Genomic DNA, 15,486 nt, shown 5'->3' on the forward strand with positions numbered 1-15,486 from the left:
CTGCTGACTTTTGCTGAAAACTCGATAAATTCTTATTTCTACTGTACATATTTTAGATTTAGAGACATCAAAACACGACAGTGACAAAAACAGGCTGTTATCAAACAAAATGCGTCGATATTAAAATCCCAACAGAAGCCTGTTTTGGAGGCTATCCGTAATTATCTTGGCTTCGTGATAGAACAAAGTGCGTTAACAGTTGTCGGCAGTTGATCCACGGTTCTGTCGGAGTCGGGTGGGAAACTTGGTAGCACCGTAAAGAATCGCCACCATGCGGTGAGTACGAATGGATATTCATTGCGAATGTGGTTCCAGATGACAGTTTTACATATCTTTCATCAAACTGTCAGTTGTGAAGAATTTCTGTCGGATATTTCGTCATTTAGTTGTTGACAAGAAAATTTATTGGCGGTGGTGTTCTGGCTCTATCAGGAAGTGGGACATGCGTCCAAAACTCGTTTATTGGAAGCATGAAGAGTCCAAAATATCTCATTGACGGCTCAAAATGACCGTAATGGGTTTGTCCAGAATCGTGTCTTAGGGATTTTCGAAAAATGACCTTGATTTTGAATTATGAGCAATTGAATGTCAACAAATGATGTTTTTTTCACATTTATGTCGACAAAAACTATACTTAAAATCAGAAATCATGGTCTGCAATCATCTCATGAAATCGAGCGTGTAGAACAATTTCTCTTTCTCTGGTCATTTCCTAAAAATTCCTAAGACACGATTTTTGATCTTATTCCTAGTCATCAAAAAATATAAAAATCGGGGATTTTGGATAACATACGTAGCCAATCTTAAATGGTGTTTGCCTAAAACATGACTCGGACTGGCGCTCCAAATCCCGAAAAAAAAACGTCTTTCTGAGCGAGATTTTTAAAAATTAGTAATTTAACGTAAACAACTAACATTAAACCTATGTAAAGACGATAATTTCATTTTATTTTGGCGGAATTTACCTTTCAATACTATTTATTTAAATTTATTTTCAAGTGTTTTAAGGGTAGTCCAAAACAGGCCAAACTTGCGTCTTGTAACCCGATACGTTTTCAAACCCCCTAGCAATGGGAAAGAATACCGTAGTGACTGACCGCCGTGAGAATTCTAAGTTTTTTTTTTTTGGCGAGAAAAGTGGACGGTGACCTTGCTCAGGCGGCTGGGACGCAGTTACACCGCTGAGTGCGACAGAGAAATAGATATCTTAAAACGTTAGGTTGTCGGATATGTGTGCAATTCCTATCTAGCGCACATATATCTGTTCTGACATTTAACGTTGCCGAAACCGAAGGATATGTCCATCCGGCAACCGGTTCTGAAAACACAATGTACATGTATGCTACCACGCAAACTGTTTCCAAGGAAAGCACGAAAGATGAAATACCTGTATCGTCTACAAGCACATGTAGATTTGTTCAAGTTGGTTAGGTGGTTCAGGTGACCCAATATGACCTCTGACCTACGAACTCTGTTCTACAGTCTACCTGGTACTTGGAAGGGGCCTATTAAATTAAAGAAACTTGTGCCATGCGACAACCTGCGTAATCCAAGTATTTGTATCTTCCTCGTTTGTATAAGTTGATTTTTCACTGTATAGTGTCTCTACATGATGTATACAACATCTAGGGTAAACACCCCTCTCTGAATGTCAGGTTAAGTTCACAGCCAGGTGACCTTGGCAGGACGCTATTTCAAGGTGGGGATACAAAGCCATGAAGATAGTCATATGTCAAATAGGAGTCGTGCTGTGGGACTATGATGCAAAAAAAACGCCCCCCCCACACACACACACTGTGGAGGGATGACCGAATACAGGACTTATATATAATATTTACCTCCATGAAAAATGGAGGTATTGTTTTTGGCGTGTCTGTCTGTGTGTCTGTCTGTCTGTGTGTCTGTGTGTCTGTCTGTGTTTCCGCAACTTTGTAGTCAGCATAACTTCAGAACGCCTTTATGGATTGTGATGATATTTGGTATGATGGTAAGTCTTGGAAAGACAAAGGTCAAGGTCAAGTATGGGCCTCCTGGTGGATGACCTTGGTACTGCAGCAGAACTTCCGGTTTTTGTATCTTTGTCCTGAACAAGCTATGGTCTTGACTTTTTGGTTGACAGATAGCTTATCCTGTCAGGAATAAGTGGCGCAAGTTTGGCCCCCTAGCAGCTTGTTCTGGAACTGCAGGTTAGTTTCTGGTAAAAACTTTTAAAGCCAATAAGTCCAGATTGGAACAACGTATTTTCATCATTTTTGGTGTGTAGGTACCTGAGAGACAGTTGTACATGATTAAATGCAAATTATGCAAATTAGGACTTAATTTCCATAATTAATAAGGAAATTCTATAATTACAGTTTTTCATATAATGGTACTGCTATACATGTAATCTATTTAATCTGTGGCAGGCGGAACATCAACAGATACCAATTATGCAAATGATGACCTAATATGCATAATAAATGTGAAAATTCTGTGAATCCTTATTGCTGAATGATGGGAATTTTATACCTCGTAACATGTGTAAGTTACTTAAAGGTTTGCATCGCTATGCATGTATTATGTTAATGTAGATGTTATTTGCATAATTAATGAGGACAAAGCAAGTCCATATTTCATGGAGGTATGAGATCTCGGAACTCTTGTTTCGATTGTAGTTGATACACAACATACGAGATGACTCTTCTACTCATCATGGTCTGCAATCATTTCATGAAATCGAGCGTGTAGAACAATTTCTCTTTCTCTGGTCATGAAGCAAACATATAAAATGGATCTCGATATACTTTTTTAAGACTGTTGTTTACATGTCATGGTCTCCAGGTAGAAAATGGTTAGCTGGAAAAATTGAAGGTTTACGAGCCATTAGCTAGTTGATGACGTATTTCACATATTTCATGTCAAGACAGGACAAGACAAGACAAGACAGGGCAAGGCCAGACAGAAACAGATTCTTTTTCGGGCGGCGCCGAAGGGCAGGGGTCACCTTGGTCAGGTTACTCGCGTACTGTTTTTGTGGTGAGGTTCATTCACACCAACACAAGTTACTTGAATTATACTGCACGTAAATAACGGCGTTTTTATTCAGTTGAATGACAAGTTCTCATTTCAAAGTTCCGTAAATCTGAAAAGTGTATTGTTTGCGACAAACAAACTGGAAGTTAAAAGTTAATATCTGATGTTATCATTATCTTTTGTTTGATGTCAAAAGACATCATCGTCAGGTGCAACGAACTATTCCATGAGTGCCCTAAGGTCCTTCGACAGTCGACTTGGCAGACTTTGCAGGGCCTTTATAGTATATTATCTTTCACTGAAAACACATTGTTTTTTGTTTTTGATGTACTTATAAATTATGATCCATTAACAGAGCCATAAGAACACAGTAGTGTCAAAAATGAGACGTTATCAGGCAGAAGACGACGACATAAAATATCCCAACAGAAGCCTGTTTTAGAGGCTATCCATAATTATCTAATTACTTCGGCTTCGTGATAGAGCAAAGTACGTCGATAATTGTCGGCAGTCGAAGACGGGTGGGAAACTTGGTAGTCAACTTAGCAGGCTTCGAAATGCCGTTTCTTACTGCTGACTTTTGCTGAAAACTCGATAAATTCTTATTTCTACTGTACATATTTTAGATTTAGAGACATCAAAACACGACAGTGACAAAAACAGGCTGTTATCAAACAAAATGCGTCGACATTAAAATCCCAACAGAAGCCTGTTTTGGAGGCTATCCATAATTATCTTGGCTTCGTGATAGAACGAAGTGCGTTAACAGTTGTCGGCAGTTGATCCACGGTTCTGTCGGAGTCGGGTGGGAAACTTGGTAGCACCGTAAAGAATCTCCACCATGCGGTAAGTACGGAGGGAAATTTATTGAAATGTGGTCTAAGACGACAGTTTTGCACAACAGTCGGTTGTAAATAAGATTTTGCGGGATCGACATTTAGTTAGCTAGAAGTAAGTTTGTAGCGAGAAAAGTGGACGGTGAGCTTGCTCAGGCGGATGGGACGCAGTTCCACCGCTGGGTGAGACAGAGAAATAGATATCTTTAAGACGTTAGGTTGTCGGATATGTGTGCAATTCTTTTCTTGCGCACCATATTTCTGTTCTGACTTTTAACGTTGCCGAAACCGAAGGATATGTCCAGCCGGCAACCGGTTCTAACCAGCTTCACATAGTTCACTAGCTATTCCAATAATATGTGACCTTGGCTACCCATTGTTATATCTTGGGCCCCTAGACCCTTATGCCTCGTTACCAACCGGTACAAGTACATATAGTTCGGGTGATGGCCAAATTCAGCCAGCTGCGATGTTTCGGCTGATTGGAATAAGTATGGGATGGCAACAAGTTTGACACAATGGTCAGAGACCCGCTGTCAGACATTTTGGCGCGCTGACTGTTTCTTTTGTTATACATGTTGTATATGGTATAAAATGTAGTTCTGCAACAACAGTATAATGCACTTCAAGACGCGCTGAGTTGGTCGCGTGGTGCCTGAAATCTCATTTTTAGAATGTAGTTAGACTTCGAAGTGCATCTTCGGATTTTCTTATTATTCACACTTGGTCTCACGTCTGAAGATAACTAATTACAGGGTGTGGGGGTAAACAGCACGTAGACAATCAAGGGTATCCGACACTACATGTTTATCTGCATAAGACATAATTTTATTTGCATGATGTGAGTTGCAGTATCCATCATATCTATTTGGATAGCTTAAAGGAGTACTAACCTCCAGAAGGAGGTGCTATATTTCGACAGGCATTAATTTTAGGAAGTGAAAAATGCATATTATTTTACAATATACAATTAAATGCCAATTTTGCGCGCAAGTCTTAACACGCATCGAATCCAGGACAAACTCTCCAAATACCCTCAAAACTATCCCAGAATACACCACGCTACCCTATTGATGTCTATGTTTTAAACAAAAAGTTACGTTACAGACCTCATTTCGGGGGCGATAAGAAAAATTCGTACCGTTTTGTATTCTTTGTTATCTTACCAACCAATTCCCTTCTTGGTGTCCTTATCGCCCCTCATTTATGCCGCAAATATTGACGATGAAAAAAACGGCGTAATCTAGTTATCATTTTCATATGTGGCGTAATCTAATTATCTGTTCAAGTTATACTTACATGCAAATAAGTTGACAAAATCAAAACACGCAGGATGAAACTGGCGCCTACTGTATTCGACATCCTGATACTGTATCATAATATCCAAGCCACAGGTCAAGCAAAGTAAAGCAAGTAATTTCTTGATAATCAGCTTATTAGTGTGCTTGTCTCCTACCATTTTCGCCAAAAAATGTTTATGTTGACCTGAAGTGTATGAGTATTGCGTAAGCCAGAGTTCCCGGATGTATCAATTGTGGTTCAGCATGGGGGAAAATGATATTAATATCACTTTACAAACATGCGCCGCGCAACTCGTACAAGCGAAATTATGTAAAAAGTCGGCTAGTTATGTATTCATTGCAGCATGTTGTATCGGAAAATTGAACTTCCTCCTGGAGGTTAGTACTCCTTTAATGAACATTTTTAGTGAATTAATTGTCCTTTGATCTGTTGGCACATTCATGGACATGCATGTCCTGTGTTACAAAGTGAGATCCAACGTACGCAACTTACAGCTGTAACGTCATTCCGAAAGTATCTTGTTTGACCGGTCTGTCTTAGCACATTAGCAAAGAGACGCGTATGGCTGAACATAATTTGTTACCATTCTCCAATCTCTATTACAATGGCCGAGGGCGTTTGCAAGTTTTTATAGAAAGTTAAATAAGCAGACCGTATACGTAGAACTTCATGTTTCAATGGGGTGATGAGATCAAGGTCACTTTCTGGCCAAAAGCAAAATAGGTATAAGAAGAATTCAGCAGTTCAGCATAGTTTGGTGTATACATTCAACCTAATGCCATTTTTTTCTGTCTTAGGGTCGCCATCAGCCTCCTGTTTTGTCTCGTCATTGTGTTGTATGTGGCTGCTGTTGGAGGGAGGAAAGTTAGAAGTAGGTCCTGGGGATTATATTTGAATTCGAGAATATGCCACTTGCCAACTATCTGGGTATCAGTTGATATTATTTGTCAACATGGTAAACGATTTGCTAGCTCCATTTGCAGAGATTCTCTTCACAAATATTCCATGTTTTGCCTTGTGCCTTTCGTTCATAATTTTGTCTTATACGAAGTTAAAGTACTGGAGACATACGCTTGTGCCTGTCTTACAGAGAGGTGTAAGCCTCTGGAGTTTGCCGACGTCACATCGGATTGCGACAAGGACCCAAACGCAGACGGGTGGTACCCAGATGGAACCGTCTGCACCTTTCAATGCAGGATGGGGTGTGTAAAGGACGTAGGAGGTACACGGAGGGTGTGCAAGGTCAAGGGCAGGTCTAAGTGGTGGACTGGAGGACGCGGATTGCGGTGTAAATGTGAGTGACCAACATTCAATAAAATTATGTATATGTCTATGGAGTGGTATTTCATACTTTTATTCATCAATCTTTACCATAATTTGGGAATGATTGACATAGCAGGTATCTAGCACCTTTTCGAGATGTCAACCCCTGAACCAGACAGTAAGGTTTGAATCACCCACATAAGTGTGGTGGGTTCGAATTGTGACTCTTCTCCAACCCAACAACTCCGCTTTAATCCCCATCAAAGAGCACGCCCCTCATGTCCCTAACGAAGCTAGGTACTGATTTTCACCTGAGTCTAGTGAGAAAATTCTGAAGTGCCTTTCTCAAGAACACAATGAATCTGTTAGAGTAAGTATTAACAGAGCAGACCATGTGCGAAGGTAACATTATGCATTTGCTTTACAAATGTTACCTTTCTAGTTTCTTTTCCTTTTACCTTCAGGCAAGCCCTGTGAAGATGCCCCGCCAACTATACCGAACACAGTTGGTCCTGACTGCACGTCTCCCTACGAGGCTGGTGACACCTGCACCTATCAATGCGCTCCCGGGTATACCAGGGAGGGTGGGAACAACGACAAGACGTGTGTGAATGGAAAATGGAAGGGAGAAGACCTCATGTGTGGTGCGTACGACTAATGCTACTTTTTTTATCATTAATTAATTCATGATCAGTAAAATCTTTGAAACTGGTAATATGAAATTCGATAATGTTTAACATAATCGTGTTGATAATATTCTTACCAAAGTTCAAATTGTTTTCTCAGTCGCAGATGCTGATGAGTGTGCTTCTAATCCATGCGAAAATGGCGGTACATGTACGGCCGGCGACAGCGGGTACACCTGTACATGTGTGGACGGGTATACTGGAGATAACTGTGAAACAGGTCAGTTGATGAAGAGGCCAGGTATTAGATCATTTTTCAAGATCCAGGTATTACATTATTTTTCAAGGTCATATTTTTGAACATGTTAGATGGCTGTCCGTGAATATCATGTACACTAAACATTGATTGTTACAGCTATTGCGTGTTGCTGCGTTGATGTTTTCTCACCAACTCTTAAATTTTGTGTTTTCCTAGACATTGATGATTGTGCTCCTAATCCGTGCAACAATAGCGGCAACTGTACGGATGGAGTCAACAGTTATACTTGTGACTGTGTGGACGGGTTTGCAGGAGATAACTGTGAAATAGGTCAGTTGGGTTCAAATGCCATTTTTAACAGGCCATGATGCTAGATCTAATTCATGTTGTTGTATATACCACATATTTGATCATTTGATCATTCTAGATGATTAGCTTCTCGTATGCCGCGAAGTGTATCAACGCAAAGAAGCTGATTTGATTTATGGTCTTTTATCAAAGGTAACAATATTTAGATAAGCAGATTTGAGCAGGTCTTGGGCCTTTTGGAATAGTAGTTAGCACGCTGGTGTCGTAAGCTGGCTGTTCAAGAGTCGGGGCTTTTCCGGTTTCTACTCACTCTTAGCTTCTTTTCTTTTCTTCTAACGCAGTTGTCGAGGACGGAAACTGGGCCACGTGGTTATCCTGGGGGAGCTGTGGCGTCTCTTGTGGGGGCGGAGTCCAGACCAGGACCAGGACCTGTGACAACCCTCCGCCGACCATCGGAGGGGCAGACTGTGTCGGGAACCCATCAGAGACCAGACCTTGTAACGAATGGCAGTGTCCAGGTAATGCTATTGAAGTACCATAGTTACTACACGAATTAGCTTTTTCTGCAATACAACTGTCATCGCAAATGATAGAGTATCCATGTTGTATTAAAAAAATCATTCACGCTGTCCCATCTATGTTGCAATGTGATGTCGTTTGGAGTTTATTTGATAGCATTTATATACGTCGTCAGAGAATCAGCCGAAATAGGGTATAACTTGAAATGTAGTGATAGTGCAAAGTGACTTTCGGTACATGGTGTCATCTACCAGAAGAAGAATTTAATGTACGAAGTGCGTCCATGTATGGTAGTAGTAATCAAAATAACATTCAGAACAATACGCACTGAAGACGACCTCTATTTACAGACTGCTCGCGTACCTGCGAGGTGGGGACGTTGAACGATGCCTGTGGCTGCACCTGTGATGGTCATGTCCTGACCGGCCATGTGACGGACACCAGACGTGTTCCTCTCGGTGACGCTGAAATCCGCCTCGCCGAGAACCCGCTTGAGGTCGTGACGCACACCGACGCCCTGGGGGACTTCACGTTGACTGGGGCCTGCGCACAAGGCGTAGACATCATCGTGAGGAGGGTGGAGTACTTCGAAGCTCACGCTACATCCACCGAACAAGATGAAACGACCTCATATGTGCGAGTTAACATGACTGCTCTAGGTAAGCATCAAGGGTTTTAATGCCCATTGTTTTGTGAACCATTCCCCTGAAAAAGTTGTTCGATCAGTCCGCATTATATTTTGATGTACATGTAAGGTCAATACAATTCAGCAGTCCATAATTTTCTTTGTTTATGTACTGCTGCCATGTTCACCATTGTTTGAATAAAGTATAAGTTATTACCTTCGCCAAGAAGGCAATGTTTTGAGCTGATTCGCTTTACATTTTACGTCTTAACTTTTGTTCCAACACAAAGTCCATTGAAGAACACAAAAGTGACTGGTCGAAAGCTTTAGGTGAAAACATTTCTTTTTGATGGACCAATAGTTTTAACTTAAGGCATGTAACTACCGACACAGATGAACTTACATAATGATTTTATTATACCTTTAGTGCCACCGATAATAACTGAACATCCCCAGTCGAAGAAACGCCTGGTCGGACAGGACGTCACTTTCTGCTGTGATGCACACGGAAAGCCGCCGATCTCTTCTTATGAATGGTTAGTACACTGGTACCGGTCATTAAAATTTTTCAATACTGTTTATGGTGATATCTAAAGTAGCTGTATATCTGCACGTGGCCTCTTAAGCTGATCTAGATTATCTAATCGTTTTGCATCCGCACATGTCCACACATTCGTGTGCAGTTATAGTAGCTCCAGCTTAGCTTTTGACCACGTCAAAGAAAAAGGCAACAAAAGACGAACTCATTACCATTACTCCAACTTTGTACTCCAACTTATCTTTTGAAAAGTAATGGTATAATGAACTTGGTATTTATTACAAGGTCCTTTTTGCTATGCCTACCAATTCTCTACAACAGTATTGTACCTATCACCATAATCTCTCTCTCACTCACTCTCTCTCTCTCTCTCTCTCTCTCTCTCTCTCTCTGTGTCATCTACTGTGTTCTGCCTCTGTTCTGCTCTGTTGCTGCGTCCTGCCACTGCACTCAGTCTTTCTTCATCATCATCACATTATAACTTATAACTGTTTTCTTTATCCTCTGTGTTTTCCATCCCCAGGTTCAAAGACGGACTAGTGTTAGACGAGGATGTGTACGGGTACAACGACACGCTCACCATCGAGAACCTGGCTGTTGACGATTCCGGTGTGTACCGATGCCGAGCCAACAGTGATGCCGGGTCCAAGTATTCAGACGAGGCAACACTTGAGGTGGAAGGTGAGTCTAATCAAAGTCTTGCTGCCTTTTATTCTATGTGATCATGGCTGAAAATGTAGAAAAGTGCGAGAATACACCTACCTGCACTCTCATATGTGTAATATATAGAGAGGTTTTTCTTCGGTGTGCTTAGGAAGCGTCTTAGATGTTTATACCACATCTACTAGCCTGACGAAGAGAACGCACATTATCCGATTTTTTTTTATACTGACCACAGTTTGTTTTTATTGAAAACACTAATAGTGGGAAGAAGTCAGAATTCGGTTTTGCACTTGTACTTATATATGTTAGCGTTTTACAATGTTGACCCGATTCTTCATTGTTTTCTTACAGAGGACAGCCTGAGCTCCTGTCCCGTGCAGCCTGTAGAGAACCTGATCAGCCTGCCGGATGACTGTGTCCAGGAGGACACCAACAGCACCGGGTACGACATCGGCTCCTGCGGCGGGGACGACTGTGTGGGAGACCTGGGCGGAGCAGACAGGATGTGCGTGGACACCAAGAGATTCTGCTGCGTTCCTACCAGCACAGAGACACGCACGGTATACTGTTCTGGTTATAGTTTAAACGTTACAGTTACAACAGAGTGTGGGTGTGGAAGTTGTGTCAAAACCTTTACCAAACGAATCCAGGGAAGGGCGTACGGTGTGAACCGTACCAATAACGCTAGCACCGAGGTCCCGCTAACCTATGGTGCGGTTATCATGGGCGGTCAAGTAGTTGACTACACCAGTGAGACAGGCATGTTCGAATTTACCACAGAAACAACTGCTAGTAAGATTTCTCTGACCTTTCGAGATTATTTCAAGATCCTAGTGACCAGTACCAGAGTGCTTTCCTTGACAGGTAGTGACACGTTAAACTTTGATGTAGTTCTGAAGCTGAGACCTCCCCCGGTAACAATAATGGCTACAGAGACAAGTGTTATAGACCTGGGGACAGTGGAGGGGGTTGAGCCTCTTGCTGAGATTGACGTTCCGGCGAATTCTTTCTTTACGTCGGATGGAAATTTGTTTGAGGGTGAGGTAAAGGCCTCTGTTTCGTTTGTTGACCCCAGAAATGAGGAAGATTTTGAGTCTATTCAGGGAGAGCTAACAGCCGTTGATGTAGAGGGGCAAGAAAATACGATGCAGACTTTCGGTATGTTCACGATGGACTTTGAAACTGAAGAAGGCGCCAGTCTCGAACTAGGAGCCAATCTTACTGTTCACATCGATCCCTCTGAATCACAAATCGATATTAATGACGTTGATGAAAACGGTAATTTGAGAGCGAAGATTTGGAGTTTGGATACAGACAGTGGTCTGTGGCAAGAGGCGGGGAATCTGAGGGTGGGGACAGCATCAAGGAGGAGGAAAAGGTCAACATTTATCATTGGGGAGTTTCTGTACATTGCTGATAGGCCATGGAATTTTGATCAGATTGAGCCATATGACAGGCGCTGCTACGTCAAGATCCGCGCCTACCAGAGTGTTGCAAATTTTGTGTATTCCAAGGCCACGGGTGTACCTACAGGTGTGGTCAACAATGCCGACGTTGCAGTGATAACAACAAGCAACACGGGTGGGTTTAGTCGGAGCAACTCTTTGAGCGTGTATCAAAGGGGTTTTACATCTTCATATTATGGAGGCGGGATATGCTTAGAAGCATTGTGCGAACCCACCGGCAACGATTTCAGTGCCAGAGTTAATGTCGTGAAAGATAGCATGCACTTCGTGGCCGTAGACAAAAGTCTGTATACAGGCTTTAGCGCTGATTTCTACAATAGAATTGAGATAAAAGACGAAGGGAAGACTCTGAGTTTTGATGTGTTTAGACCAGATCATAGTAATGGCCCCATTTACAGGTATGACGATTACATTACCGGCCGCCGGTGGTGGTATAGCTACCACAGATGCCGTCGTTCGACCGTAGCCGACAACCACTTTGCCTTTGTAAACACCGTTTACCAGCCGTACGTTTTCCCACCGTACACCTTCGATCAAAACCAGTACAGTCAACCGATCACTGTGACGTCCTGGTATCCCAATGAAAATGAGTTTAAAAGGGTTTGCTTCATCAAAGTGTTTGTAAAATTTGACACCGAATATGCACATACAGAAATTCGCATCACAAGTAGGGGTGGGGGCGTCTATGCGCCAAATACTGGCGTAATCTATGGTATAAGAGAGGATAGAACAAAGACAAATCCTAATGATCCAAAATCAGGTTTGTCTGTGTTGAATTTAAATGCCCAGGTCCAATTCTCGAGAGCCAACCCGATGGCACTACTAGCCCTCCATACCCCGGCGCAAACGACAACACCAGAATCACTGTTGTTGCAAGGAACAATATTTGCAAACATGATAGTCGGCTTACGTCCACAATGACAGCGGGGATAGATACTGACTTACTGCTCGAGGTAAGCGACGTTGTCAGGAATGAGAACACGGTTGAGTTCACCGTCCCCAATGGTAATGACTTCGGTAGGGACTATGGAACTTACGTAAAGACAGGCAGTGGATATACGGGCTATGGTGAGGCTTTAGAATATTGCCGCAGTGGGTCTGACACAGGTGGGACTGGTAATCCGCTGGTTTATAACATGTACCACGCCATCAGGTTTAACTGTGGGGATTTCGAGTTTACCACGGAGAGGCCCGGTGTCGTTACTGAGGCTGGGGAGGATAGCACACAGGGTTCATGGATAATACAATGAAACTAGTTAGTGACGTTCCTCATTGAGGTCCTTGAAGATGCCATACGTATCGAAAGCTGCTTTGTTTAACGGGGCTACACCTGAATATAGCATCAACAGCTAACTGCAAGATGACAAAATCAGGCGGGTGGGGTCTGATTAGTTTCCATTCGCTTAACCCCTCTTGTGTAGAAAACGTAGTCTTAAACGTTATCAGCTAGTTCACTATAAGCTTTAGTGCAGTTAGCTTGAAACGTTGTCATAGATTTACATCAGATTGACTTAAAGGTTTATAAAAAGAGCCGTGAAAGCCAACAGTTTCTGCAGACATTGCAAGTAGCTTAGAAGAGGCTTTGTATGTGGTGATGAGTGATGCCAGTTTTGGTGTATTACTGTTAACTGGTATGGGCACGTGTAGAGATGTTATGAGACTGCGGGTTATGATCAGTATGCTATGACACCTTAAATTTGCTACCTTATGGTTTTGGTGGCGCTTGTGTGTGGGTTTGTGCTCTGTATGTGTGTGTGTGTGTGTATGTGTGTCTGTGTATATTTGCGTGTGTGTGTGTGTGTGTGTGTGTGTGTGTGTGTGTGTGTGTGTGTGTGTGTGTGTGTGTGTGTGTGTGTCCTTGCGTGCTTTGGCGTGTGTGTATGTGTGTTTAAACAATGTATGTGGTTTAGTACGATTACTCAAGAAACTATAAATGGATTTTCTTGGTAGATGGGTAGGTATTGATGAGACCTAGAAATTATTAGATTTTGGCCCCCTAGCGACTTGGTATGGTACATGCACTATCGCACTTACATCTACAACTGCAAAATATAGTAAATTTATCAAAAGCAAAAGTGACTCCGGAGAAGAATGTGGTCAAGGAAAGCACTCTGTGGCAGATGAGGATATTTTACATGAACGTTTCTGTGGGCATCTTTAAAACGCTCTTACTGACAGAATTCTGTTCTTACGTACATGGCTTATATTTACTTTCAACTGCTTATCTTTTTTGCCATGAACAAATCTTGCATTATAATATTAGTAGGTAAACGTCATTGGTTATTAACTAAGTTACGATAGTATAATCATGAAGCAGTTGGATTTTAAAGGCATCCAATGAAGTTTTTTTTATTGGAAACCCGATTCATCAAAGTCAGTATTCTAGTCATTTATCTACATACTAAGTTGAAACCACACTATCCCAATGTATATTGACCCTCGTGGAACAAAAAGCCCTAAATTTCTGACGGAAAATGCTTACTGGAAGAGCCCTTGCCTGGGTGATTTTTAGGTGATTTGTCTTATTCAAAATATTTCAAGTTTTGCTGCTCTGAAATCGCATTGGATGCCTTTAAGATCTGTCTTGTATAGGCGCTAATTAATAAGTGTTATGAGTGTTATTTAAATCTTGCATTTTTCATTATTCATAGTTACCTTTCGATATTATGGTGTTATAATTATCTGGGTTACTCGGTTATCATTTAATTCGCACCAGTAACGTTACTAGTTATAGCTTTGTAATATGTAGTGTTCGAGACAATTACATATTATTTCATATTCATTGATTCATTCATTACATTATTCATCAACTGGATGACAACTAGAGTTCAGTGATTTTGTCCCTTTTTCATAAACGCCCCCAAAATAAAAATACTTATTGCATTACGTGGACCCTTTCTGATTATGACCGTGGTTGTTTATGCTTTCAATTTTCCCAGAATTTGCTAACGAATCATAAATTTTGAAGTGAAGTACGATAAACAGTTGAAAATGTTAAGGAGGGATCTATGACATTATGTCACATAAAAAAATAATTTTGCTAATTGCAATTGAAAAATATGTGATCTATAAAGTGTACGTATATAGTATTCCAAACACATTGTGATTCTTCATACTTTGTTACTGCAGCAAATGTCGACGTCGTTGCTTTAAAAAAAGGATTAGCCAAATGACGATTGTCCAAATGTTTCGACTTGAAAGGTCTATAATTCAAAATCCACGATAACTTTTAAAAATGTACACCATGTACCTTTATGTATCAATTATTTCACAATTGTATACTGATTTTGGTGATTCGTCTTTGAATAAAACTATTTTTCTATCTGTCAAATTAGAGTGGCCTGTTCTTCTTCTAACCACAGCCGACTTTGTAGTGTTCGGGACGCCATAGTATGTGTGATAGGCCTGACAGTGAGTGGGGCGTGGTTACCCTAGATGTTGTATACATCATGTAGAGACACTATACAATAAAAAAATCAACTTATACAAACGAGGAAGATACAAATACTTGGATTACGCAGGTTATCGCATGGTACAAGTTTCTTTAATTTAATAGGCCCCTTCCAAGTGACCAGGTAGACTGTAGAACAGAGTTCGTAGGTCAGAGGTCATATTGGGTCACCTGCACACCCGTCACCCAACTTGAATACATCGTGAACAAATATCTGCATATGCTTGCAGACGACACAGGTATGTCATCTTTTTTGATTTCCTTGGAAAGAGTTTACGTGGTAGCATACATGTACAGCGTGTGTCTTTGTGGAAAAGATTAAACTCTGCATATATTTCTTTTGTACAAGACACCGTTCACAAATGGGGAGGGGGGCGTAACGCCGCGTAACCACGACAGTGTTTTATTCAAAGCAGTTAAATGAAAACGTAAATTGTGGTACCTTTATTTGCATCGACAAGCAATAAATAGATACTAAACATTGCTTGCCATTATGCCCCAGTCGTGTCAGCGAAGTCTTAGTATTGGGTGTCCGAGTAGAACTGTCGTAGTGGACTTTGTACTCACTCGAAATATGTTTCACTGCACGTGTGAATGCGGACGTAAATAAGCCAACT

The 15,486-nt window shown here is 41.4% G+C and overlaps 1 protein-coding gene across 1 annotated transcript; it reads left to right on the forward strand.

Annotated features, from left to right (window-relative positions):
* Positions 1–224: 224 nt before the first annotated feature.
* Positions 225–13,129, forward strand: LOC109480002 (cartilage intermediate layer protein 1-like). Its single transcript, XM_019782109.1, is given in 12 exon segments — positions 225–276; positions 5,948–6,021; positions 6,241–6,444; positions 6,878–7,057; positions 7,200–7,319; positions 7,515–7,628; positions 7,949–8,125; positions 8,477–8,785; positions 9,179–9,287; positions 9,813–9,970; positions 10,304–12,175; positions 12,178–13,129. Coding segments are annotated over 12 exon segments (3,813 nt in total). The 5' UTR covers positions 225–271; the 3' UTR covers positions 12,669–13,129.
* The last annotated feature ends 2,357 nt before the right edge of the window (positions 13,130–15,486 follow it).

Source organism: Branchiostoma belcheri, unplaced genomic scaffold (genome assembly GCF_001625305.1).
Source record: "Branchiostoma belcheri isolate BF01 breed outbred unplaced genomic scaffold, Haploidv18h27 scaffold5, whole genome shotgun sequence".
Taxonomy (NCBI): domain Eukaryota; kingdom Metazoa; phylum Chordata; class Leptocardii; order Amphioxiformes; family Branchiostomatidae; genus Branchiostoma; species Branchiostoma belcheri.